At 28.0% G+C, this 27,988-nt stretch overlaps 2 protein-coding genes across 4 annotated transcripts; both read left to right on the top strand.

Moving 5' to 3' along the window:
- The first annotated feature begins 7,478 nt into the window (after positions 1-7,478).
- On the top strand, positions 7,479-27,514 carry LOC107171318 (uncharacterized). Its single transcript, XM_089218660.1, has 12 exons — positions 7,479-7,649; positions 18,314-18,407; positions 21,176-21,492; positions 21,559-21,782; positions 21,854-21,959; positions 22,107-22,335; positions 22,393-22,716; positions 22,803-22,962; positions 23,455-23,589; positions 23,678-23,847; positions 25,458-25,606; positions 26,196-27,514. Exons 2-12 carry the CDS (start codon positions 18,341-18,343, stop codon positions 27,132-27,134), a joined length of 2,820 nt encoding a protein of 939 aa, XP_089074786.1. The 5' UTR covers positions 7,479-7,649; positions 18,314-18,340; the 3' UTR covers positions 27,135-27,514.
- On the top strand, positions 7,508-15,412 carry Atg101 (autophagy-related protein 101). 3 transcript variants are annotated; one of them, XM_089218661.1, is made up of 2 exons: positions 7,508-7,649; positions 13,485-15,412. In XM_089218661.1, exon 2 carries the CDS (start codon positions 13,557-13,559, stop codon positions 14,211-14,213), a length of 657 nt encoding a protein of 218 aa, XP_089074787.1. In that variant the 5' UTR covers positions 7,508-7,649; positions 13,485-13,556; the 3' UTR covers positions 14,214-15,412. The 3 variants fall into 3 exon arrangements, with proteins under 3 accessions (XP_089074787.1, XP_089074789.1, XP_089074788.1); XM_089218663.1 differs by lacking the exon at positions 7,508-7,649 and adding an exon at positions 7,697-8,532; XM_089218662.1 differs by lacking the exon at positions 7,508-7,649 and adding an exon at positions 10,618-10,782.
- Positions 27,515-27,988: the final 474 nt, after the last annotated feature.

Raw genomic sequence — 27,988 nt, 5'->3', positions numbered from 1 at the left:
TATAGCATTACAATTTACCTAAGATTGAGTTTAGATTGTGAAAATCATGTATTGTGATATCTTACATACATATAAAATATATATACGTTATACATGGATACTTTTGTATATATATAATATATGTGTATATACCATATATCCTATCGTTATACTGTACGAGCGATAACATTATGAAAAACATATAGTATCCAAAAATAAAACTAAAATAATTTACGAAAAATAATTAATACTCGTATTTATAGACCATTATGATGAGATTTATAAAAGAATTTATCGTTGCATGACAACAAAACATCCAGGGAATACTTGCATTATAAAAACAATAATACAATATTATCCCAATAAACTGAAAGTATTCAATGTTAATTTTTTTTTTATCCTTTAAACTCTTTTTGCTTATTAATTGTATATTTTTGTGCGAGACACAATTACCAAAATTTAATCGCACATGTATGTAATGACCTAAAGAACCTTTAACAATACTTAGCACCCTAGGCTATTATGTCCCCGTCCATCACTATTTTACTATTTTGAGCCTTAGAGGTAATGAGGTGCCTATGGTAGAATAATAATTATAAAAAAAGGTGAGGGACTCGGCAGCGTTCGCTGGCTCGCTGCCCTGGCCAGGCCGACAATGTACATGCCACATGGTATGTTTATATATTATATTTTATTGATTTTATTGTTTATATATTTATGTACTTATATCATTGATTATAAATACTATAGATTGCTCACTGGCCGGTTTTTCGGTGGCATACAATATTAATCCCGGTAGATGGCGATAAGAACAAACAACATTTATAAATTCGTATTTTATTGCAGCTACGGGTATTATGGCTAAGTGCGGTGCGGTGTAAACCAGTTTTTAGAACAATATTATTGATTATTAACGACGGTCGCAGTCGCAGGCCACAGCCAAATATAATAATAATATTATTCACTGCCAAGTGCCATCGCGACGCTTGAAGAAATTACAATATTATTATTATTATTATTAAATACCTAATAATATTATAATATAGTTTAATTTTAGTTTTTATAATTCCAATGCCTAGCTGATGTCAATATTTCAAATATATAAAATAATTTAGATATAACTTGCAGTGGCTCCGAAGTGTTTAAAGTATATATTACGACATAGTACATCAAGCCCCCCCCCCATATCATCTTCCCCTAACAATTAGATCCAATCAAAGCACCTACGTAATGCAATGTTTAATAATTTATTTTTACGTTTCAACGTTCAATCAATTACCAAGATTAAGTCTAGACTGACTAAATTCATTGATCTCATTGTTCGTTGTATTGGGTCCTTACATAAATAATTGGTTTTACGAGTGATGATTTCAAAAATAGGATTATGATGTGTTATATAATCAATGAAATCTAAAATAGCTTTAAATAACTTCACGTGAAATACTTGTTATTTTTAACTAGTTACCTATACAATTTCTAATAAAAATGGATCTATTTGACATTTTGGTTACATACGTGGTACGACTAACATTCTATTCTAATCAAAATATTTGTCAATTTATTGACAAATTTAAGTATCGACTTTTTAATATTGTCAATTTTTAATTTGCATGCCTATATTTTATTTGGTTACCATTCTTATCAATATTTTGTTGTTTTTACCGATATATTAACATGTCTGGTGGTGATAGATGTATGTTTTTAAATTGTAAAAACACTCGGAAAACGAGTAAAACGGTTTTCCATTCAATTCCATCAGCTAATCGTGAAATATCAAGAGAGTGGATAATTAATTCAGGTAACCAATTTTTAATTTTCATTAAACTAAAATATAGCTTAAAGTATAATATGCTGTACTTATTTATATTAAAAGTATAATATCTCTTTATAAATTGATGCATTAAAATGATTTAAGGAAACATATGCTTAGCTAGTTTAAGCCCGAAAGCTTTGAAAAAAAAATATATTTGTTCGGATCATTTCCAAAGGCATATGTTTATGAATGCTAACGATCCAAAATCACGTCTTATTCCAAAAGCTGTTCCGATTAAATACTCAGGTAGGTACCTAACTAGATTGGAAAAATAATTAAAATATTGAAAAATCAGAATATTTTTAATTAAAATATAATAAAAAACATTTTTAGAATTAAACATTGATGATAGTTTAAATCAAAGTCACGGAATCGATGATAATTTATTGAAATCAATCGAAAACAGATCAGTCGAACAAGAGCCAATTATACTCGTCGACGGCAAGTACATATTTATAAAATAATGTATGTATAAAAAAAAACAATGTAATTATACTGGTTTATTTTTTTTTTTAAATAATTAGAACACGATAAAGTAAATGAAACGTTAAATACAACTCCAACTAAGTATAATAGAAACACGAATACAATCAAAGGTATGAAATAATGAAATATACCTAAAATTGTACCTATAATAATACAAAATTTTAAATTGCCAGTTGCTATATAATTTATACATGTAGTCATGTAGTCATTGTACTCGTATAACTATGTAACTTATTAGTATTCCTAAAAAGTTGTTCAAAATTGGAAAAAAAAATAGGAAACATACATTTTTTGTGAACATTTGAAGTAAAAATTTTTACAACATATTTACTCGCTTTATAATTGAATAATTTTCTTATTTTGTTGTAATTAAAAAATTTTATCAAGTATAGGAATTAATTAAATAAATATTTGGTGTAAATTTCAAGTTATTTATACAATTATTCGTTTTTATTTAACAACAAAATAAGAATATCGGTACAACAGAAATTGAATGAATATCCAATATAATTGTAATTCAATTGCTCATAAAAATTTAATTTGACTTTTCCGTAAAAATTTTTATTTGATACAAGTAGACAAACTCATGAAGAATCATGTATAGAATTTTCAAACCTTAGATTTAAAAAAAAAAAATTATGAATTTCTAACTCAAAATAAATTGCAAATTTTCGTGATTTTTACGTATTTTGTCAAAATTCGAACTTTCAATGCTTATTAAAAAAAATTGTGACTGTATTTTTAATATTTTTTAACTACTATTGCAACAATATATAGAATTCTAGTATCAAATTTTGAAGCTTTTTTACCCAATGAATAAAATTTGATTGTCATTTATAAAAAAATAAACTAAAAAGATTGAAAATTTCAAATGTCTATAAATAGCTACAAAGCGTTACCCACTTACCCGTTTGTTTCAATGTTGAAGATCTGATAACTATAAATAATTTTAATATTTTTAATAATATATTTCAATATATTTATCATCAAATGGATTTCGTGATTATATGACTGTTGTTAAATTTCTAACTTCAAACGCTTATAAAAATGATCTGTTAACTTTTACTTATCGGGCGTAGTATTTCCATATTTTTGAATAGCTAGAAGATCAACTTATAATTCTCAGTTGCTCAGATAATTTTCTGTTTTGTACAGATGACGTCTCAAATATACCTATTCATTCACCAGCTACAACATTGAAAATATTAACTCCAAAAAAAAAGTACAGTTCTAGTTTATCTAGTCCTAGGTTTTCTATATTTGACCGAAGTCCTCAGACACCATCTGTGTCACCAAAAACTAAAAAATGGATATCACAATTGATTGATTTACCTACTCCTCCAAAAAAGTTCAAAAACGATAAAAGTACTACATCAGATTACCATACACTCACACAAAATAAATTATTACATTTGAGAAGATTACTAAAAAAAAAACGTGCTATTATTAATTCATTAAAACAATCAAATAAAAAAATAAAAAATAAAAAGATTAATGTAAGCCAGTTTTTTGAAAAGGCAAACTTTCCATCAAGAAACTCCAAAGCTCTAGTCTCAATGCAACTACTTCATAGAAAACGAAAATCATATTCTGAAAAAAAATGTGTAATTTTACTTGACGAAATATCGATTATGAAATGTATCGAGTATAATTCAGTTTTAGATGAAATAGAAGGGTATGAAGATTTAGGAAGATTAGGAAGAACCGATAAATTTGGCTCACATGCTTCGGTGTTTATGTTACGTGGTCTTTATACTAATTGGAAATTTCCTTTAGCATATTTTTTCACGGGTAGTGGCGTAAAAGGAAACGATTTAATGATTATTGTTAACGATTGTGTAAAAACAATTTTAGATATTGGTTTACAACCAACATCTATCGTTTGTGACCAAGGAACACAAAATCGACGTATGTTTGCATTGCTTGGAGGTACTGAAGAAAACCCGTCAGCTATAATATGCGATAAAAAGTTACATTTAATCTATGATATGCCACATTTATTAAAAAGCGTGCGTAATAATTTGTTATTAGGAAACATTAAAGTTGGAGATAAAATTATTTCATTTGGTGATATTCAAAAAACTTATGAGATTGACAAAAAAAATACAGTTCGAGCTATGTGTAAAATAACTCCAACACACTTGTCTCCAAATCCGTTTCAAAAAATGTCCTGTAAATTAGCCGTACAACTTTTAAGCAAATCAGTTTCAGCAGCAATTAAAACATGCGTATCGACTGGGGAACTTGAGTCAAATACTGCAATTAATACAGCTGAATTTATTGATATAGTTAATGATATGTTCGATTCATGTAATAGTAAACATTTATTTGAACCAAATCCAAATAGAAAGCCAATGTGTGAAAAAAATTCAACTGTTTTTAAAAACTTAGAAACAGCTCGGTCCATTTTTAAAAAAACAGAGAAGATATGTAACAAAACAAAAAAAAATAGTACACCTCCTTATTTCACAGGAATTGTTTGGACTATAACTGCGTTGCTCGAACTTTATAGTTCTGAAAAATTGGATATGACTAATCATCAACCGGAAAAAGGATTCTTTTTACTAACAAATCGGCTAACTCAAGATGCTTTGGAAAACTTTTTTTCAATAATGCGTCAGAAAAATGGGTATGTAAATAATCATTTCAATAATTTCAGACATTTCACAATGTCACATTTTTAATTTATTTTATTCTAAATATGAATTTTAACCATTCAAAAAAAAATTTCTTATATCTTACTCGTATTTCATGACAAACCCAATTTTTCGTCTAATTGTATGATTTTAATTTAATAAAAAGTTTAAAAAGTGCACTATTTTTCCACATTTTACCTACATTTTGTACGCCCACATTTCAATTTAAACTGTTCAGTAGGTACATATTTTAGGCTGAGTTTTTTAATCATTGATTATATAGTCAATGGTATTATCTATATTTTTATATTTTTACAGATACAATAAAAATCCTACAGCCCGAACCTTTCGTTGCTGTTTTGGACATATCTGTTCATTCAGTTTAATGAAATGTTCTACGGCATGTAGCAACTGTGAGCCGGATACCGATGAGTTTATCAACGTCGATGTTTTAAAAGATATTGAAGTAAATATTCCAATTGAAATAGTTAAACCACATGAAGACGCGGAAAGTGAAACTACAGATATAGATTCCGATTCTACAGATTCTTCATCTGCAAGTCAAAATAAATCTCAGATAAATAAATCTCTTTTAGAAACTTGTTCAGAAGTTTATTTTTCCGGATACTTGGCAAAAAAATGTTTAATCAAATTTATGTGCACAGATTGCCAATCACATTTAATAAGACCAAATCATGAATTGAACAACGAACAACAGCTTTTAGTTATGTACAAGACGTACGACCACGTTGGGCAAATGCAGGGTCTCAAAGCACCATCTGAAAAACTTTTAAATATTTCAAAAATGTGTTTCAATATTTTTTCAACAAAATACACAAACATTAAAACTGAAAAAAATGTCTTAGGCAAACTAAAAGAAAAAGCACTTCAAAAAATCAATAATTGGTATCCCGATTTACAAGACTCAACATGCTACGCTCATTATTTGTATGTAATTGAACTACTTTTTCGAACACTGATTTTCAAACAATGTAAGAGGGAGAATTGTAATATACATTTAAAAAAACATGCCCAAAATGTTGCAAAATTACGCATTTTTCAAAATAAGTAACAATCAAATAATTTGTTATTTGTGTGATGTATAATATTATAAAATGTTATCAATTAATCATTATTTATTAAAGTCCAGTTTTTATGTTTTTTTTTTTATCCTAGAAGAACTTTTATTTGGATTATTAATTATAATATTATAATTAATATTTATTTCACCAATTATTAATTAATTATATTATTTTGTTTATACAGATAATCAGTGGATATTTTATTATTTTAAACTTTTTATTTGTCACCTTTATCACCTAGCTAGTGTTTAAAAATGAATACAGTTAAAATATAAACTGTCAATTAAAGTTAATTTTGATTACCTATTATACTATATCATTGTATTACTAATCTAAAGCTGGGTGAGTTAACGATTTTTTTAACTCAATTAATTTAAGTTAAATATTTTTTACTCAATTAAGTTTAAAGTTAAGTTAATTATAAAAAAAATCATTGAAAAGGTTTTAAAATCACTTGTATAGTAGGTAATATATTCATATCTATGAATATAGATGCATTTATTAATATTATATTATTATCTATATAATTGTTTTCCAACAATATTTTCTAATATTCTACGAATTTTAAATCGACGAACCGTTATAGGTAGACTAAAATATATTTTAGAAAACATGAAAATTCAAAATTAACTTGGTTGGTACCTAAAATTAAAAATTAGAAGTTGATTTTAAGTTAACGGAGATATAAATGAGTTAGGTTAAAGTTAAGTTAATCAAAACAGTGAACTAGTAAGTTAAGTTAATAGGTATAAAAATGAATTTAATTTTTAACTTTTTAACTCGTTAATGCCCAGCCTTGAGTAAACCAGTAAACCATTGACAACCTAACGGATCTCGAGTACAGTACACGAATGTCGAACTATACTCTACGTCTACGCCCTACAGTACTACTGTCTACTGTAATGACGTGTAAATTGAATATAAAGGTTATATGGGGAGCCGATTATAAACTGATGCGCCTCTCCTGAATACGCTACGCAGTTTGCCTACAATCGGCCAAATAACGTGACTACTAGCGTTTACAGCGTTATCCGATCTAACTATCCACGCGTCCGCAGCGCCTTGTAGCGGCACCCGATTATTACCGCGCCACCGAAAAACCGGCCAGTGAGCAATCTATAGTATTTATAATCAATGCTTATATTTATATTATGGTCGAAGTAAATAATAAATATCACGCAGTGCCCCCCATGCTACAACATAAAATTTATCTACGGCTCAGCCGTCCGTCTGTTGGCAGCACCGTAACCTTTGTGCGCCGTCCTCTTTTGTTTCCTTGTCGTCGCATCTCGCAACGACCCGTCGGCCGTCGACCAGACAGTGACCACTCGAGTACATTACCGAGTGCTGTTCGCCGTCGTTCATCTTGTCGTTAGGTGTTTGTGTGCTCGTCTACTCCGCTTTTCGTACGTGTGATAACATCGACAGAACGCTACGGCAGCACAACAATTATCACCGCGACGACAACAACAGTAATCGTCCTAGGTACATATTGGCTAAACCGACAAAGATGAGTACGACGTTAGTGCCTTGTTAACTCTCGGCGGTGCTGTTGTTGTTGTTGTTGTTGTTGTTGTTATGCCCCACTGCCACGCACAGTTTCTACGCGACCGTCATCTGATCGCCCTCGCCTGACACAAACCCGTCGTGCACGTAAGTGTTGTCTTTCTTAGCCAATGTGGTCGTTACTAAACTTATTAATTACTTGCCCACTACTCGACCAGTACTTAAAACTGTAAAAACAGTACTTTGTATTATTATGTTGCTACTACCTACGTCGAGAGTCTAAAACGATTATTCTTAAATCTTTCTCTCGGTCCGAACATTCGAGTATTCGACATGTGTCTACGCGCAATGTCGCCAGTTCACGATGACAATAATATGACATAATGACAACAATGACGCAACATTGTTGTTGTTAGTTGACCGTTTTGCTGTTATCGTGGCGTGCATTGGATTCCGGTATTCGGGTATCTGCGCATGAGCAGACCGTGGTCCGGTTCACTCCGCCGACCGATCGACCGGGTTAAACAATTTTGAAATCAACAATTAGATTCAATCGTAGTAATCGTACTGCGTAATGACAACGTAATTGCAATTGATACGATAGCGTGGAAGCGTGAATTGGCAAATCGTGTGATGGATATGACCTTGGGTTTGGTTTGGAATTTTAGACGTTTTGTTTTTGGTATTCGCACGTTGCGCGTTGTTACTTCTTTGTGCGCTATCTGCGTTGGATAAGGGGTAGGGGCAACATCATTCTTGAGTCTCAACGTGTCGGGTTTTTTCTTTTTCGTCGTTTTTCTCTCTGTCATCCGATTCCCTCCATAGTTTTAGGCTGGTAGGGAGGAGGCTGTGCGTGCGTTAACGTCCGACCGTAGGACCAGCCAGCAATCGCGCGCTGTAATTGCCTCGCGAGTCACCTGCGTCCACCACCGTTGGCCGTGATGATTGTGATTAAAAATCATCTTTGTTTGGTAGTGATAGAGATGCCCTCCCGAAATCGCTCAACTGAACTATGAAATAATGGAAAACGGTATAAACGATTTTCAATTCCATTTGTAGTTTTGCTTTGTTCGTAATTCCACCGGTATTGGTCTGTTCGGCCATTGTGCGCACACCTCATCACAACAACAATAATAATAATAATAACATTACAGACAGGCACAATTATTGCTGTTGTACAGTACGTAATTATTATTAACACAGCGACGCTGTTGCTATTGCAATATTATTATAATAACATCATTTGATTCCCGTCAGGGACTCGCGCAACTGTTTAAAAAAAAATTTGTGTTTTTCATCTCTAATCGTTTTTGACATTCTAATTTTTTCTATCGACCGTGTGCTCTGATCGACGCCATTATAAAAACAAGGTTCGTTGATTGGAAATAATATTATTGTCGGTCTCGGATTTTAATGTTTTTTGTAATACTTTTATATAATAATTTTTGTTGAATTTTTGAATTTTGCTCACAAGCACTACCTATTACGAAGTTCGGATTTTTTACTTTCATATATTCGCCTACTTCGACGCTTGAGTTTAACCATAAATATTAATGGGTATTCTGTATAATGAATACAACAGATTCCAAGTTGTAACCTATAAAAGTGTAGCAGATAAACATAATGGTTTCAATAGATCTCGTTCAGTGAGGAGCTCGTCGCTGTGTGTGTTTTAAAATTGTACTTTTACAATGTTATCTATTTTTTATCTACATTACTGCATTGACATTTGAACTTTTATCAAATTCTAACTCCGAACACTTTGAATTGAATTAGATTTAAAAATAAAGCATTCTTTATATTGTTTTGTTGAATCATGGTATAGGAATTTTCAAAATATTTATGGCAAACCCATCCCTGTGCTCCATGATTTCATCTTTTGGTAATTTTTTTTATAATACCTTAATATTATCCTTTAAAGACAATTCTTTTTATCATATCTCATTTCAATATAATTAATGATAACTATACTCATATAATATGTATGAAGTACATAATATTATTACCTTGAAAAGTAGGAAGTCTTCAAACTTGATTTTATTTAAGCTTGTCAAGTTCTGAATCCTTTCAAGGCTTAGAAAGATATAAGCTCAATAAGTAAATACTGAACAGAAAAATAACTAATAAGTCATATACTATGAACTTGAATACTGTTAATAGTTTACCTAATAGCTTATAGAAACAATTTAACTTTGCCAACTTGTCTATCACAGATTATATCAATAAAAGCCTGTTTTTAAATTGTCTACATAAATTAGATACCATTAATTAATTTTTCTGACACTCAGTAATTTGAGAGTAACAATTTTGAAGTTTCATGACATAATCTATGAAAATAAAGATACCTATTTAATACTTAAGTACATATCTATGTAGGCACCAAATTGAAAATGAAATTGATTTAATTTTCTTCTATTTTTATATTAAATATACTAAATACCTAATTATAACTTTAAATTTTTGTTGGTTTCTATATAATATTATGCTTTTTCAACTCGTTTTTCAATGTTAGGTACTCGGTATTTACCTACATCACATTTTAAATAATGTATTTTTTAAACTAATTATATTACATTCAATTAATGTTGTAATTTATGCTATAAACATTTATAAATGTCCTATTGGTACTAATATCTGTCTATAGTTTTCATCTTCAAATTCATGATTAATTATGAGTACCTAGTTTACCAACTAATAAGTAGTAGATATGTACTTATATATAAGTCATTTATCGAGGTAAATATTTAGTTGGTTCCTCGGTTGGTTCAGTCAAAGGTTATCTAAAATTGTAATGTAGGTATACTATCTAATACCTACTAAGTAGGTACTGTATATTTTGATAGACATCTTAAAGTTTAGCTATTAAATATCCTATTAAATTAAATACTCATGCAGTTTTTTTTATCTTACAATAACTATTAGTTTTATTTGTAATAAGTACATATTTAGTTTAAGTTACCTTACCTACTAAGTTTTTAAGAGATTTTTTTTTGTACTTTGCATCTATTGCTTGATTTATTTACTATTATTTTTTCTATTTTTTTTTGGTATTATTTATTTTATTACATATTTTTATCATTAGTTTTTTTTATTATTATTATTATTATTATTATTGTATTTATATTTTGATAATCATTTGTTATATAATATGTGTCATTATTTTATTAAATAGCCATCAGGCTATCACCATTAATCAGTGAAAGTATGTGTGCACAATTTTTTTTTTTAACTCGAACACACAAATTCAGAAACACAAATCCTGTGGACCCCGTCATTTTAGGTTAGTACGGATCATATTTTATAAATTAATGTTTAAAAAAATACGAGTCTTCCGTGTTACATAGCATACTATATAGGTAGGTATACATAATTTGATTAAAATCATAATTTGTTTGTCATTATATTTTTAATTCAAATTAAAATAACTAGATAGGTACATTTATATGTGTTATGTTGGGTGATATAGGTACCTGCTAAAGTTATAATAGCTTCTAATGTTTTCATATGCCAATAATTGAAACAAAAATGCACTTTACTGCGTCCCTCACAAATTTCAAAATGTTTTTTTTAATGATGTATTTTTTAATGCAGATTTTGAAACCCTTGGATTAACTATATTATATGTCTGTATGTCTTTTATCTTAAATGTTAATTAAATTCTGATATTGATCTACCTATCTAAATGTATTTATTAATAAAAACTGATAATGTAAGTAACACTTATGGCTTCTAATTTCAAATTTGTGAATTTAATAAAAAAACGTTTCTAGAAAATATGAAGATATAATAAAATATTTGTGCTTTTTACTTCTTAGGTTCTTAAACACACTATTAAGTTTTGTAGGTACTTAACACTAGTTTTATTTTTATTTAGTATGTATTCTAACCAGTTGCGTGATAATTGTTATGATGATTTATGCAGGAATTTATAGGTATAGAATTATGACGTATAAAATGTTATATTTTATCACTGCATTTAAGAATTAACCATAAATTATATCAAAAGTGTTCTTTTAATTAATTTATTTTATAAATATGCCTACGAGTTAAATTTATGGAAATCTTCTGTACAAATTATGAATAACAAGTGAAAAATTACAGTTTCTGCATGGAAAATAGTGTACCCCAATTAATAATCATTTCTCAAATGAAGTGCTTAATTTTGGTATCAAAATTTTATAATGACAATTGCTCATCAGTTTAATTTCGTTTTTATTTTACAAAATGAATAATTGTTTGCTTCAATTAAAGTTATCTCTCATAAAATGTAAATTTAAAAAAAAGAAGAATTAGGTACCTATTTAAGCATACGAAAAACCTATTAAATTATCTTTAAATAATTACCCAATAGCAATTGATTATATAATATATTGAGTATAAAACATAAAACATTAAAAAATAATTAAAAATTTAAATATTAGAAAATAAGATATTATTTTAGTATAAATGTTATAAATAAAATATATAGTCAAATACAAAAATTTAAATAAATATGATATCTTATGAGAATAGTGTTCAATAATGTTTTACAGCAAGACTTAAGGAATAGAAATAATTCAAAATTTCATGTCAAAACTATAGTGTTATACTTTATAATTTTATAATCTATCAAAATTCGCATCTTATTGTGGTATCTTTAGACTGTTATACCTATTCGTATATCTATTCAAAAATTATCAACCGGGGACCGATTATCCGCATACAACATTTTTATGTAATATGTGGGGACCAATTGTCCATTTACCGTAGTACCTATACTTAAATCTATCTTAACATAATTGAGTGGTTAATTGAGGTTATAATTTATTTTGATTGTTACTTTTACGATTTAGAAACTCGTGTAGTAAAAAAATATAGTTATTTAGATAACCTATCTATATTATCATTTGTAAATGAAATACAATTAGAAAGCACCTACCCTAACGGCTTAACTGTTCATTGAATTAGATTTTAGTTTAAAATATGTAAATTACATGTTGCTTATATTATTATTTATAATTTTTTTGCATGAAAATTCTAGTCACAACATTCATATTAGAATAAAAGTAAAAAAACATGGATTTTTTTCAATGCTTGCTGTTTTTATTTTTGATTGGTATGCACTAATAACATACATGTGTTGCTTATAAGTTATAATATTGTATTAAAAACTATTTTCATTCAAGAATAAGATTGAAGACACAATATATTAATATGATATAAATGTGTACATATAAATTGTATACTGGTTATTAAGTTTAAATTATTGTTTTATCAAATATATAGGCTTTGGGTACCTATCCACAAAACTTCCCAATTTGATTTTTATTTTTTGAGTATAGTACATATTTTTAACCTTTCAGTGTGGATGCACTGTTGTACATGGTACAGTTTTGTACTTATGGGTGATGTTTATTTAATTCTATTTTGATTTTATTGATGGTTATAGATAGATATTATAACATATTTAATAATATAATATAATTATATTATTATAATAGAATGTTACTGTATATGTTTCGGTTTAATTTTGAAATGTATTGATAATTATTTTTGTTGAAGATATTATTTTATCAAAGCAAGTGTGTTATCACAAAATACTATAATGCTCTGTTTCTTGTATTAGTATCTTATATTTATTTGGCTGATTTACAATTACTAATACTACATATTAGAAATGTTGTGTATTTTTCAATGCATAATATCGTGACTATGCTTGTTATGTAATAGCACACCTCGGGCAGGTTAAATTTGATATTAAATTGATATCTGTTTTGTGTCATTAATTTTCCACATACTAGGTACTAGTTCTATTTGGTTTGGTTTGTTGACAAATCGTATAAAATTTTAGGTTAAAATATAAAATCAGTTTTAGTCTCTTTATATCAAGTAATCTCATCTGTTTTTTTTAATTGTGATAATCATATCATATTTATTATAGTTTTATAAGTACAATCAATGAAAAAATTAGAATAATAATATTTATAATATGTGTTGTTACAGTTTTGTATGCAGTGTGTATGCTGCTTTTCTTCAATCTTTGCACAAAAGAAATGATCACATCGCTTCTTCAAAATGAATGCACGTTCCCACTGCCTTGAGTTAAGCGTTGAAGGCTTCCAAGTTGATGAAGCTGTATCCTGTCTTTTTCATACTGTACTTCTACATCGATCACTTGGGAAATTTTGTTTTGCTCCTGACGGCACATACACCATGGGCACTGTAGGCTTACAAGATGTTGACTGTGATTTCATTGACTTTACATATATATGTTGTTCATCTCCACATTTAGATCGCAAACTTCGAAATGAAATTTCAGATTTTTCTGAATGTCTCAGGCGTGATAATCACACATTTGGACAAATCACATTGGAATTTTTTCAAAAAAAAAAAGCCAGGTGGCCATTTCAACCAGAATGTACACCTTGGGAAGTGTGGAACGTGCGTGTTGATTTGTTGAAAATTTGTAATGAAACTAATAGACAAATATCTAAAGAAAAAATAAGTGACTCTTTGAGTGATAAAATAATTTATATAGCAGAAATAATGAACAGGCATGAGTATTTACCAAGTATACCACCACAGTCTGAATTGGATTTAGTGTTTGACACATCATTTGCTGATATCCAACCATACTTATTTAAAACAAATTATTTAACCAGTGGCGCTAGTAGTCCATCAGTTGGATCAGCTGTTCAAAAACTTATACGAGATACATTGTCATTATCGTAACCATAATTTCTATTATATTCATTATTTTTCTGTGTCTACCAATCACCTATTAGTGGTAACTTAAAATTAGTACAAAGTAGAGTTTATACATATGATTAGAATTGTGACATTTAATATTATAAACGACTTGATGTTTAATTTTGCTTTTATTATTTTAATTTTTGATGAATTAATTTTTTTTTTATTAATAAATAAATAAATAATATTTAAATTACACAGGTGAAGTTTAAAAGAGAGAAAATCATTAATAGGTAGTTTTTTTATTTACAATTCTTATTAAAGAAGTGCTGCAAATTTCTTATTTATTTTTGTTAACGATTATAACGTATCACAATATACATTATTTTTTTTTAATAATATTGAAGTTATTAATTTTAGTTTTGCCTTCTTTAACTTTCATAATATTCACTTCTTATTTTCAATATTATGCATTACAAATTTTAGTATATCCACTAACTAACATTTAAATGTTATGACCAAGACTGCAATTTAATTTAATTTTAATACTATATTGGTAGTCAACACAAAATATATTAGTGATTGTCTATCATCGAATTAATGGGTGATATTTCAGTAATTTTTTTGGACAGCTAGTTTTACTTTTATTCCATGTGTACATTGTTTTCTTGTTAAATTTGTTTTCTTGTCCAAAATATATGACTGAGTGTCAATTGTTCATTTTTTTTTTTTTTTGCATGAATGACAATTATCAGCAATAATTTTATGCGCTTTGCAATAAGAAAAATATAATTTAAAATATATTTGAGTGATTACTTCATTTTTTATGTATGGAAATCGGTTATTTTATATAGAAATACCTAATTATATAATTTGTAAGTTTCCATTTTACTTAAATAGATGTATATATTTTTTACTTGTATATATTATTTTTAATTGGTGATTATTTTTATTATAATGATTGTTTTTTATTATAATGTATTATCATGATTATTAATATTAATTTTACTGTTAAAATTGGGTTTACCAACAATTCAAAAAATATTTTAGATACTTATATAAATTTGCTATGTTTATTGTATTTTTTTTCATAAATGATCAATTTGTTTAATTTGTATGCTATGAAATTTCATTGTACATATAAAAAAAAGATATGTATATTTTTTTTGTAGAAACTTGAACCACTGTATTATAATTGTCATATTGATTTTGATGTTTAATAAAAAAAAAAATTACAATAATTATTGTATTTTTTTTTTTTCTGAAAGGGGAGGGGGTATAGTTTGTTTGGAATGAGTGTATACGGGGAGAAAATTTGTGACTGAAAACATTGGTAGTCACCCATCTGGGAACTATTGTGATCGGCCTTTTCTTGACCTCAAGTTTGTAACTGCAGCCAACCACGTAGCACATCAGGCCTCTATTTTATTAATTATATAACTCTACTTAATATTAAGTTATTATTTTATACATGGTGTTTCTGAAATGTGTGAGGTAATTAGCATACGCATACTCAGTGTGATGCCACCCACAATGAAGATTTTTTTTGAAATTTTTTTCTAACTTCAAAATCTAAAGTTTTTAAGTTATTTCTAGAATATTATCTTGAATGTAAAAATAAAATGGCCGTATTAAAAAATTCTTATACGAATCAAGATTTCACATCGTTTTTGTATTTGTCGCGCGTTTTTCGCGTTCGTCGCCAATTTAAAAAAAATTAGTGTGAAGTCGATTTGTATGAGAACATTGCAATATAACCAGTTGTGATATAATTATTTGTTGTCTTTGAACATACATAATTAATTAACACATTGTTTTACTTTATCAACTAATAAAAAAGATGAAGTAATAACAAAATTAGGGCTAACTGAGTTTTTAATGACCTAATAAAGTAATAAAGTATTTCCAACTAACCCATACCAAATATTTATACTAGCTTTGTACTAGGAATTCTTTATACTATATAAGGCTTTTACGAATAGCATCCAGATTTTCTTCAGAACACAAATTTCAATTGTTAGTTAAAAATCCCATCTTTTGTAAATGCAACTTTGTCAGTAAATAAAATATTTTTTTTTAAATTTGGTTTTATTGTAATCTTATCAATAATTGCAAAAAATTAACCTAGTTGGATAGTCGTGTGGTATTAGTTCTTGAACTTGTTGCTGATGATAATAATACATGTTGTTTTAGTGTAATAATCTCCATACTATTGATGGAGAAATCTTGAGGCTATGTGTCAAACACCAAATTCCTGATCTTTGTGTATTAAATCAAGTACCAATCCTTAGTTGGCTACATTACGTACAATACTCGGCATCCGTGATCATTCATAGGTCACATGTTACCTTTTATCCCTAACAATTATAAAGTTAAAGTTAATTTATTAAAGTTTTAATTTATTTTAATACCTAGATTTCTGAAACACATAACATACTCATACATGTATTGCAATAAATTTGATCATTTTAAATTCTGTTAAACCCTAATTTTGGTACTATTTCATCTTTTTTATTAGTTTACAATGTAAAACAATGTTTTAATTAGTTATGTATGTTCAATGACAACAAATAATTATCACCATTGGTTATCTTACAGTGTTCTCATACAGACCGATATATCACACGACTTTTAATTGGCGATTCGAACGTGACAAACACATAAACTATGTGAAATCTTGATTCGTATGAGAATTTAGCAATAATTATGGATAAAGTGTTTATTGTTACACTCAAGATAATATTCAAAAAATAACTTTAAAAACCATAGATTTTGAAGTTAGAAAAAAAATCTTCATTGTGGCATCACAATGAGTATGCATATACTAATTACCTCATACAATTCAGAAACACTGTATATTATTGCTGCTAAATGATTTAAAGTTATAGTTTTATATAAAATTTTACTTATTCTAAGCACTTGAGTTTATCTGTTTTTTAAATGGATCACAGGGTGCAATCTGTATGTTAAATGGATTTAGAAAACAGTGGTAATTATAAGTCTTATTTCAAGCTGAATGATTGGTTTGAACTAATTTAAAAAAATAACCAAGTCTTGCAAATTTATAGTGACACATTATATTGCAGATTCAACTTATTATTTTAATTAGAACCCAAATTTAAAACATAAATAATTCAGATTTTAATTCTTTAGCCAATTTGACTATTCCTTGTAAAATAATAAAATATCTATTTTGTTGATAAGATGAATTTAACTGTGAACTCTAACTTTTTATTTTCCCCTTATTTAAAATATTTTACTTAATTTTCAATAGCTAGGTATTCTCGCAAAAGATAATTGTTTGATATTGTGTAACATTTGAAGTTTTTACGTTATGAAGATTTCAGTGCAATATTTGTTTTTTCTCTCAAACCCATGCGCAACATACATAAAACACTTCATCGTTATTTACGATTTTTAGAGTAAACCTAATACAATAATATTATTTGAGGATAATTATTTTTTTGGTTTTGACGTAGGTATCAGTTATATATTTTATTATTATTTGAATTTGTATTCGAATTTCAGAATAAAAAAAAATTTAATTGTTTTTGAGACAATATTTAGACAAATCGATATATCATACCCTCAAAATTATTGTTCTCTTTAAATGTTATAATGGATGATTTTATTTTTAAAACTGCTCTAAAAGAACAAAAAATAATTCTGCCTAAATTAAATGCGTTTTGTCCATGTTGCGAACGGGCCAGAGAGGTGATGGCTACCCACTTGTCCCTCCGTGTTCAGTGGACCGTGATATTTGTTTTAATTTACGACAAAATCCGTATTTTGGGCGTGTGTGTTACATTATTCAATCAGATCTAAATGATGGAATATTATAATAATAAAATAATCTGTGCGTGAACCGCATCAGTCGATGAATTATTTTGACGACAACTAGTCGTTGGATGCTATTTTTGATATATTTACGTTTATTAATTATTAGATAAGTACCTAAGAATAGTATTACTTACTAGCAAAGTACATATTATATACATTTCAGACGTTTGAATTTGTACTACTGTAAAACCGCGTGCCAACTTACAACAATAAACCCGATTTCCAATAATTAACTGCTTATCGCATCGAAAATGATGTTTTTGTTTTGATTTTTACCGATCTGTTTCTTTCCGATTTTACAGAATTAAGGACGCAAGTGATGTGCAATAATGAGTTCGCCGAGAAGTAAGCCAATCGCGTACCGTTCATACTCGACCAAAACACAGTCAACAAAAGGTAATTGAATCACGCCAGCTCGTCTAGTTTGCCGAAATTTTGAAAATGCAAACATTAAAAATGTGTATTTGTTTTGCAATAATAATTTATAGGTATAAGTCTATATTATACTTCTACAACATTTAACAAATATGTTTCCAATGCGTTTCATTATTATCTGTAGTTGATTTGACCTCTGAGCGTTGAACAATTTCGTTAATAACGATATATCTATGAACTATTTAATTTTTTTTTTAATAAGCAATAGAAAAATTAAACATCGAAATGATAAAAAATGAATCATTAGAAACAATAAATTAATTACCTATAATCTGTAAAAACATTGCTAGATAATTATTAGATGATTTGATATTTTTAAATTTTCCATCAGTCTTATTATATTCGTGGAAAAATGTCCTATTGAATAATATAGACAATCTTTAAACAATACTTTTAAAAAGTAATTTTGAATGCTTGTCACATGTATATTAGAATAATAAGGGGAGGAAATAGGTAACCGCACTGCTATACAATATAGGTTTCGAAAGTCACTGATATTATTTGCGTAAAATTGTATTTAATGATAAATCATTGTACACGAAAAACGATTCTAGAAAGAAAAAGGTCAATGTTACTACATTTATTCTATGATGTATTTATAATGAAACTAATCTATTTTGCCATTATGGTAGCCGGTAGGTAATACCATTGATATTTGATTTTATAAAACATAAAATATTATGGTTGGTAGGTTGAATCAATTTTTGTCAACAATATTGCATCTATCTTATTATTAATTTTTTTTTTTTTTTTTTTACAGCAGTATAATATAGGTATACAATCTATACAATTTAATGCACAATAAGCGTAAGAAAAGCACGATAAAGAGACTAAACTTAACATGGATTATTTGAAAAAGAAGCCACCCATTAGAGATACTTAGCTTGGCAAATATTTAATTATTATAACATTACCTAATACATTCTGTGAAAAAGGCTATGTATAGTGTTCAATTGTTATTCACAACAAAAAGAAAATCTATTTCGAAACTAGTTGTATAAAAATACTTAAATTCCAGTTCTTCTTGAATTATAAAATCAATACATTCATTGCTCCTCTCAGAATCTAAAATAACATAAAAGTACCCATCTGATATCTTTCAAGAAAAAAGACTTACGTAAAACGTAATAGTAGTAAATTAGTAAATATTTTCTTCTATTATAAACTGTATATTACTTCGTCCGTGCATAGTTTTTTTTTCTTGCAGCAAATCTTATCTAGTAGTTAGTATAATACTATAAATTATACAATATATGCTATGTACCTATAGATGTATCTAAGTCTTAGTTTACCTCTGTTCATTGACCAACCCGTCGTCAGTTTAGGATTGGATTTAGTACATCAGTACATGGCTTAAACTACTTACCTATCCCCTAAATTTTTCTGATAACTAAAAACAAAGAATTTCGTCAAAATCTATCGATTAGTTTCAAGTACATAGGCTATATCCTATGTACAAACATATATTTGGTTTTAAGTTAAAGTTTCTTTAATTAAGCCCAAGTAAACTAGACCATTTGAAGCATGCTTGTGTCTGGCAATTGCGAATTGCCAGAGTAATGACAACCGCCAACCATTTAAACACACACACACAAAATACTAATTTTTACTGTTCCTATACAATATAATAATCTGCAACCAATTGCAACCATTTATAAACAACAACAAAATGTTGTTTGTAGTTCAAATTTTTACGGTGGCATTAGATTTTTTTAACTAGTTTTTTATTTTGTTATAATTCATAAACAAATAACTGTAGATATTTGAAATGTTCACCTAATGCTTATTCTATAATATTTTATGTATAATATGATTTTAAAAATAGATATTTTGAGTCTTTTGAGGTATTTATAGACGATAAAAATATTCAATATGTTTTGTTTATTTTCTTTAAATGTCTATACATTTTTCTTTATAGATTAAAATGTTTGAACATTTAATATAAGGTTCCTCTTAGTTGGTTTAAAAGCAGTTCAAAAATATTAGAGGTACATAAGCTCGATTTATTTATGTATACCTTATATTAAAATTAAAATTTTGACAAAATCTCGAAAATTTGCTGTAATTATTTTGTAGTTTCAAATTTCAAACTTTTTTTTATAGATGTTTATTCAAAGAATATAGGTATATAAATATGTTATTTTATTGAAATCAAAAATATTATGTGTGAATTAATTGTTTGGTACTTACTTGAAAGTATATATTTATACACAAATGCAATTTTTATGGCAAAAATAAATTCTACTTTATTACTTATGTCTATATTAAAAAAGTTACTTTAATAGCAATAATATTAACAAATAAACTTGGTACATATTATAATGTAGGTTGACAGACCATCTTTAGTCAAATTTTTTTTCGATTTAAGTACAATGATTTTATATCATTGATGAATTAAAATTTAACATATCCATTACAGTGACCTTTCTAGAAGAGCAGTACCCACTTGCCCACTTTAAAAAAAAATTAATTTTTCCTTTTAAATTATTTAATATCAAATATGTGCTGTGTTTCAGACCATATTTTAAGCAATGTTCACTAGGTTCATTATTCTTTGGTAAAATTTTCTTTTAAATGTAGGTTAAACAAACCTTTCAGTCTTAATTTTTTTTCACTGGGAGGCACTAGTGTCACTTACTTAGTATGTTAAAATATGCTCTACTGCGTTTCATTCATTTATTAACAGCTGTGTTTTATTCCTTATTATTAACAAAAAGTTTTTATTTTAGTGTTGAGTGGTGAATATAGTGGTAGTGAGAGTGAATCATTTGATGACACTAATGATGGACGCAGAACAGCAATTAGACAAGAACCACAGGGACAAGAAACACATAAAGACTTCAGCATATCATCACCATCAGCTTATGATACACTAATTATTCACAATGACGATGGTACACGGTTCAGTTCTGGCATACCTAAATATCGTTATGGAAATAGAGAAGAAATAAAAAATCAAGGACATAAAAATGGTGGACGACATAATGTTGACATGGGTGTTAGGGAAATAACCAATATACCGGATGATTACCTCAGTCAATCTCATGTATAATTTTATTTTATACCCTAATTACTTATTAAAACAGTTTGTATTTAAGTATTTATGTTTTAGGTCTTAAAACACCTTGCTAAAGAAGTTAAAGTGGATCCATCAAAACGCGACACTAACTTGTCTCGGTGGCATGATAATGATAAAAATATGAGGTTACCAGAGTATCGACCAATTCCTATAAGAAATTTGGTTAAATCAAAGTCTCAACCAAATTTGGGTACCGGTTTGTTAAAAATTGAACGTTCTGATACAGATCCCATGAGACACACACTAGGAAATACTAGGTACTACTGATATATTTAAAATTAAAATTAAAATTAATTAAATATTAATTCTATATATTAAATGGTTCTAGAAAAGATCAAAAAATGTTGTCCATAGTGGACTGTTTGATGATGGAAAACAAAAGTCTGAAAATAGAACTGGAATCGTGCCATCAAAAAGTTGCCAAATCGTACAGGGTAAACATTATTTACTTGTTTATATTTAATTACTCACGTGTTTGTAATTATCATGACGACTAAATGAACCTAAAATTGATCAATTGGTTCTCAAAATTTTTATGATTATATTAAAAGCATTTTTAATTTTAAATTATTATCTATTAGCTTGAACAAGAAGTTTCTAAGGTGTATCGTTCTCATCAAGAACTTGTAGAATCAAGTGAACGACGGGAAAGACTTGAACGAACAGCTCGATTGAAACTTCAAGCAGAAGTTAGGCGTTTACAAGAAGCAAACCGCTCTTTACATCAACAATCATTGTCTTCCTCTAACATTGTAGATTCTAATCAAATGGTAAAACGTGAAAACATGATAGCTCAATTGATAACCCAGAGTATGTTGTTTATTATCTTTATACAATAAATATTTAACTATTATATTTTATTTTTAGATAAAGACTTGTTAGCAGCTAAAGACCGTCAAGAAATTGAATTAGCTGCACAACGTGCTACACTTGAAGAGCAACGCACTCATATTGATATTTTAGATACTGCCTTAACTAATGCTCAGTCAAATGTTGTTCGCCTAGAAGAAGAATGTCGTAAAAAACAAGTTCATGTGGAAAGAGTTGCCCAGCTTCAAAGAGCATTATCTTCTCTTCAACTGGCAAGCGACCGTCGTGAGCAGACTGAGCGCAAACTTCGACTTCAGCTGGAGCGAGAACTGCGGAATGAACGTGCACGCAATAATAACGCTTCTCAAGATGGTTCAGCTGGTTAGTTAAAATCAAATGATTTATTCTTATTTAAATTGTATATTTTAGTATGTATAATGATAATAAATTATGATAAACATTTTTAGAAAATGAACCAGGTGAAAGTTTACCGGAATTAAAACGTATGCTACGTGAAAAAGATGAAAAAATAATGCGACTAGAAGGTGAAGTTGCGAAATGGGAACAACGATATCTAGAAGAAAGTGAATTAAGGCAAGCTGCAATAGATGCTGCAAGTGTACCAAAGTAAGTTATATGTCTAATATCTTTTATATTACTTAAGAGGCTGTCATACCACTGTTTGTTTTTACTCTCTGGATTACTCACAACATAGACAAAATGCATAACACAGAATCATTTCTTTTTTTTTTTAGTTATCTTAGAGTAAAATTACCAGTTAAAAATATGATAGAAAATAATATTTATGAGGGTATGATAAATCTTTTTTTTTAATCTGTATTAAAATAATTAAATCATCATTTAAATTTACAAACATTTTTTTATTTTATTGAAAGTCAAATACTTAGTCAAATTAGTATAAAATATAAAACCAATACGTCATACCCTCAAAAATATTATATTCAGTATTTTTTTAATAGCTGATTTTAATCTAAGATTACTCAAAAATCATTAAAAAAAAAGCTTTTTTTGGTGAAATAGCTTTATCTTTGTTGCCTGTAGTTCAGAGTGAAAACCAATATTGCGGTGACATCCTTTTAGTAAAATAAACTATTTTAGGGATGCAAAAATAGCAGCATTAGAAAAGACAGGTCAAGAAAGTGAAAAACTGATTGCAGAAGCACGGTCAGATAAGTTAAAACAAATGGAAGAAGTTCATGCAGCACAAAAAAAAGTCAGCGAATTAGAATCGCGGTATTTGAATTTAATATTCTACAATTGTATATGTATATTTATTGTATTTCAATGATCAATTTTTTGTTTAATTAATAATTGATTTCAGAATGAAAGATTTGGAATCTAGATTGGCAGAACGGGATGCAATGATAAGGGTGTTGCAAAAAAAACATAGTTTTGAAAAAGATGTGTCCGGGTCCTATCCAAGTATATGTCTTAGTCATCATACTCCACATTCAAGTCTTAATACTACAGACCTAACATCTGATGACCTCGGTAAATATATAATATATTAAAATAATGTTATGATGGTATAACTTAAAGATAATATTGTGTAAATTGATGTATACGTTATTATTATTTGTTTACCAAGTATCTTTGTCCATTAATCTTCGCTATGCTGTGAAATAAATGAATTAAATGTATAAATGTTATAATTTTATTTTTATTGGCACTTACATATTACCTACTCAGTATTGTAAATGTTCTGCAATATCTGACCATGCTAAATGTACTATAAAATCTGGAACTCTGAACTATCAGTTTTTACATTTTAATGTATTATGTTATTCTGTGGTATAAGGTATTACCAATAACAGTATAATCTTAATGACAAATTATACTTATTTTTAAATAGATGTTAACTGTACACAATATATCAGGGGTGGTGAACCCTCAGCACGTGTGCTAAAAGTGGCACATTTGTTAAATTTCAATGGCACGCAAAAATTAAAATTAAGAAAAATTATGCTATTTTTAAAATGTTGCTTGTAAAAAATTGAAATAAATAAATTATTAACATTTTTTTTAATAAACAAATTGATTATGTTACTATATTACCACTATATTTATTGTTTTATTTAGTTTTTACAAACTTTGGGCACTTGAAAAATTATCAAACCCTTTATTGAAAAAAATTAGTAGGTACTAGCCTTAAAAAACTAATAAAGGTTTATCGCCCCTGCAATATATGGTATATGACTAGAATACAAGATAGTACAACTTGGCCACTCGAGGAAATATTCAACCTTATTTTTTTTATAATTAAAATACTATTACTATTTACTACTGATTCTAGAATAAACTTTTATAGTTGTATCTTGTATAGAATAATTTTTTTCCTGTTTATGGTATGTAACGATTGACATAATACCAGCTTTTCTTAAATATCTATTATATTTTGTTTTTATCACAAATTTATTTAAAAAAAATTTTGGAGATATTTAAAAATATGAATATTTGATATCCTGAGAATATTCTAAATTACTCGTATATCTCATAGGTAGGTAGATACTATAAATTGTGTATAAATATCAAATGGTTTAAAAATAAGTATTATCAGCTGATAGGATTTTACTGCAATAATTTAATAAAGAAAACTGGTTGTTTCATGTAGTTTGTACAGTAAATATTGTGCACTTTATTCCTTTTAAATTTAAGTATTCAATATTATTTTTCAAGTCGTCCTGTTTCTTTTAATTTGATAGTTTGTCGTTTGATGATTTGATTGCTTTTTAAAATACCTATATCGTAGTGGGTTTTTCATATTGTTTATCATATTATGTATAAATATATTAGTAAATTTTTTCTTATCTACTAAAAATTACTCATGCCTGTTAAGTAGTGAAGTTTTATTCGGTTAATTAAAAATACTGATATAAATGAAAAATGGTATTTCATAGAATTTTAACTTAAGAATGTACCATGTTTACATAAATTATTTCAAGTTGATTCTGTCCTTCATATTATGAAACTTATGTTGGTAATTTAGCTTTAGACAAAATAATATGTCTTAGCTAAAACTATAAATAAGTTAAAATATAATCTGTTATCACTTATTTTTTTATGTAGATTTTTTATTCATAAAATTTTTAATTGTTTCTTAGGTTTTGGCTCAAACAATTCATATACAAGTAGTGTTGACAGTACTTATCACCACCACCATGGTAATAAGTATTCATCTACAAACCAGAGTTTTGACCATAAATCATTAGATGACCAACTAAAAGAATTGGACTCGCAGCTATTGAACAAGGTAAACAATACTGTTGCAGAATCATCTTACCCTGATTCAGTTTCTGATGTTGTCTATTTGTTTTGATTGTTGAACACTGTCTTGTTTGTCTTAATATATAACAAACATTTTTCGTTTTGTCTATTTAGTTTGTACTCACTCTACTTTATATTTTGTATCTGTATGGGTGTTTATTTTATAAATTATCAGCATTTAAATGTTGTTAATTGTCATGCTGAACAGGTAACGTAACTAACACGTTCTCCCTACTTGAAAGTTTGATTTTCAACTAAATGTATGTGTTAAATATTTGAAAAAAGTGTAACCAAAAATGAAACAAAGTAATTAATAAAATAATAACTCCGATTTGTTTTGGAAAAAAAAATATAATTATGTATAATTTCTCATTTTTAAGTATCTTATTGTGTTTGAACATTTTGAATTTCGTTCTTTTTGTTTTAACATATTTTTTTTTTTTTTGAGTGAATTAATCAGGCATGAGTTTTATTTCATTTGAATTTCGGTTTGATTAAACAAAATATAAATATGCAAGAGAATTGGACGTTTACTGGGTGCCTGGATGGGGGGACGTGTTTGTTTTTGTTTTCAGAGAGGTCTTTGCTGTTTTCCAGGCTTCTCTCATACGGGCTCTTTGTCGCGAAAAGCGAAAACACCCCAACCACTACTGGAGGGTGTAACTGGAAATTTCCTTGGCCACCGGGCTGATGACATCATGCTTTTGGAGAAACAAGGTTTATGTTCCCAAGCACAACGCCAAACACAAGAAAGCCGTTGTGGAAGTTTACCTCCTAGTTCACTTCCTCGGCCAAAACGACACAGAAAATCTAGCAGCAAAGTCGGAGAGTATGGTCGTCTCAGTGATTCGGATGTCAAGTCTAAAGATGTGAAAAAGTTAGGTGAATACAGTCATTTCAACGACAGCCGTAAAAATTCCTTGAATTCCCTGGATACATCTAGTGATGCTAGCACAGCCCCAAATACACCTACTGAATGTCCCTCTTCTGTTAAGTTTGAACCATTAGAACGATCACTCAGGCAATCACCTTTACCACCAGATGGACGTTATCGTAGATCTAGCCGTGAATCAGATGTAATTACTTCTAGAGAATCATCTTGGACTGGGCCTAGAGAGTCTTCATCTAGAAATAGTGTCAACCGAGAATCAAGATCTAGTATTAACAGAGAATCTCCAACCAGGGCAATAATGGTTGGTCCTAGAGACTCACCAGGAAAGAGTATACTTGATCCACCCAGAGTAATGGCTAGAGAATCTCCAGGTCGTTCATTTTACAAAGATACACAAAGAAGCTTTATCCCACCTCCTAGAAAAATTGATTTTGGAAGTTTGGGTACACCGGATTCAAGTAAGATATCAAACATTGAATCCAAATTAAGGATATTCTCTCCAGGGGGGATTCAAGGAAGAAGAGGATCATTGCAAAGAGATGGGATTTACAAGGAAGATTCAAATAATAAGAATGGTGTTCGGTCACTTCCTACTCCAAATAAATATAGAATTCAATTTTAATTTAATGTGCTATTAAAATTAAACAATAGATCATTAAATTATATTTAATACATTCTTAGAGAATTCAGATCTAATACTACTTATATTATATAAAACCTAGTCATGTGCTTGTCAGCAAAATAGCTGCAGTCTTTTGGCGTTACAAGTTTAACGTACATTGAAAACGATCTGCTATATTTTGCTCTATTTACAGAATATTTATTATGTATACGCACATTAAACAAAGAAAAATAAATTGTATTTTTTTTTAGTTTAATCTGATAACAATTATATAAATTATTAAACCACCAAAACGTGTAACCAAAATCTTTAATCTAGTCCTGCTTATTATTTTATTAAATTAATAAAAAATAAATTTGTAACTGTTTGGTTTAACTATATTTTTGGATTCTTCATTTTCCTAAAACTTAGTTTATGACCCTTATCTTATTATTCTGTATAATGTGTATATAATATATATCTATATATATATATTATTATAAACGATGACTACATACCTTTATATTTGATAAAAAAAATTTTAAAGATACATTTTGAAAATTGATAATTGCATTTCAATGTTATCTTCCTTGTTAATTGAATTATGCAGGTAGCAAACAGGCAAATATATTGTTAAGAACAATCGCAATAACTTGATATAATAACATGCTTTTTAAAATGTATTGAATTATTTAGTAACATTTTATTTTTTTTAAAGCTTACTTCAGTATTCTAATGGCTTATGGCAAAGTTTTTATACTACATAGAAATAGAACTATAGAAGTTTCTATTTTGGTAATTTTTTAATATCATATAGTGTCTTGTAACAAAATTATAATTGATAGTTAGTTATTATATACATAATACAATTTTCA

This window comes from Diuraphis noxia, unplaced genomic scaffold, assembly GCF_037042655.1.
Source record: "Diuraphis noxia isolate RWA-SAM2 unplaced genomic scaffold, SU_Dnox_SAM2 contig0002, whole genome shotgun sequence".
Taxonomy (NCBI): domain Eukaryota; kingdom Metazoa; phylum Arthropoda; class Insecta; order Hemiptera; family Aphididae; genus Diuraphis; species Diuraphis noxia.
Note: the sequence above shows the minus strand (reverse complement) of the source record. Positions and strands in the feature narration are given on the sequence as shown.

Bases quoted from the DNA above. Each gene is read 5' to 3' on its own strand.
- LOC107171318 (XM_089218660.1), top strand. From the start codon at position 18,341: ATGAGTTCGCCGAGAAGTAAGCCAATCGCGTACCGTTCATACTCGACC. The intron at 21,493-21,558 runs GTATAATTTTAT...TTTATGTTTTAG, and splicing joins ATTACCTCAGTCAATCTCAT to GTCTTAAAACACCTTGCTAA. The intron at 21,960-22,106 runs GTAAACATTATT...ATTATCTATTAG, and splicing joins AAGTTGCCAAATCGTACAGG to CTTGAACAAGAAGTTTCTAA.
- Atg101 (XM_089218661.1), top strand. From the start codon at position 13,557: ATGAATGCACGTTCCCACTGCCTTGAGTTAAGCGTTGAAGGCTTCCAA.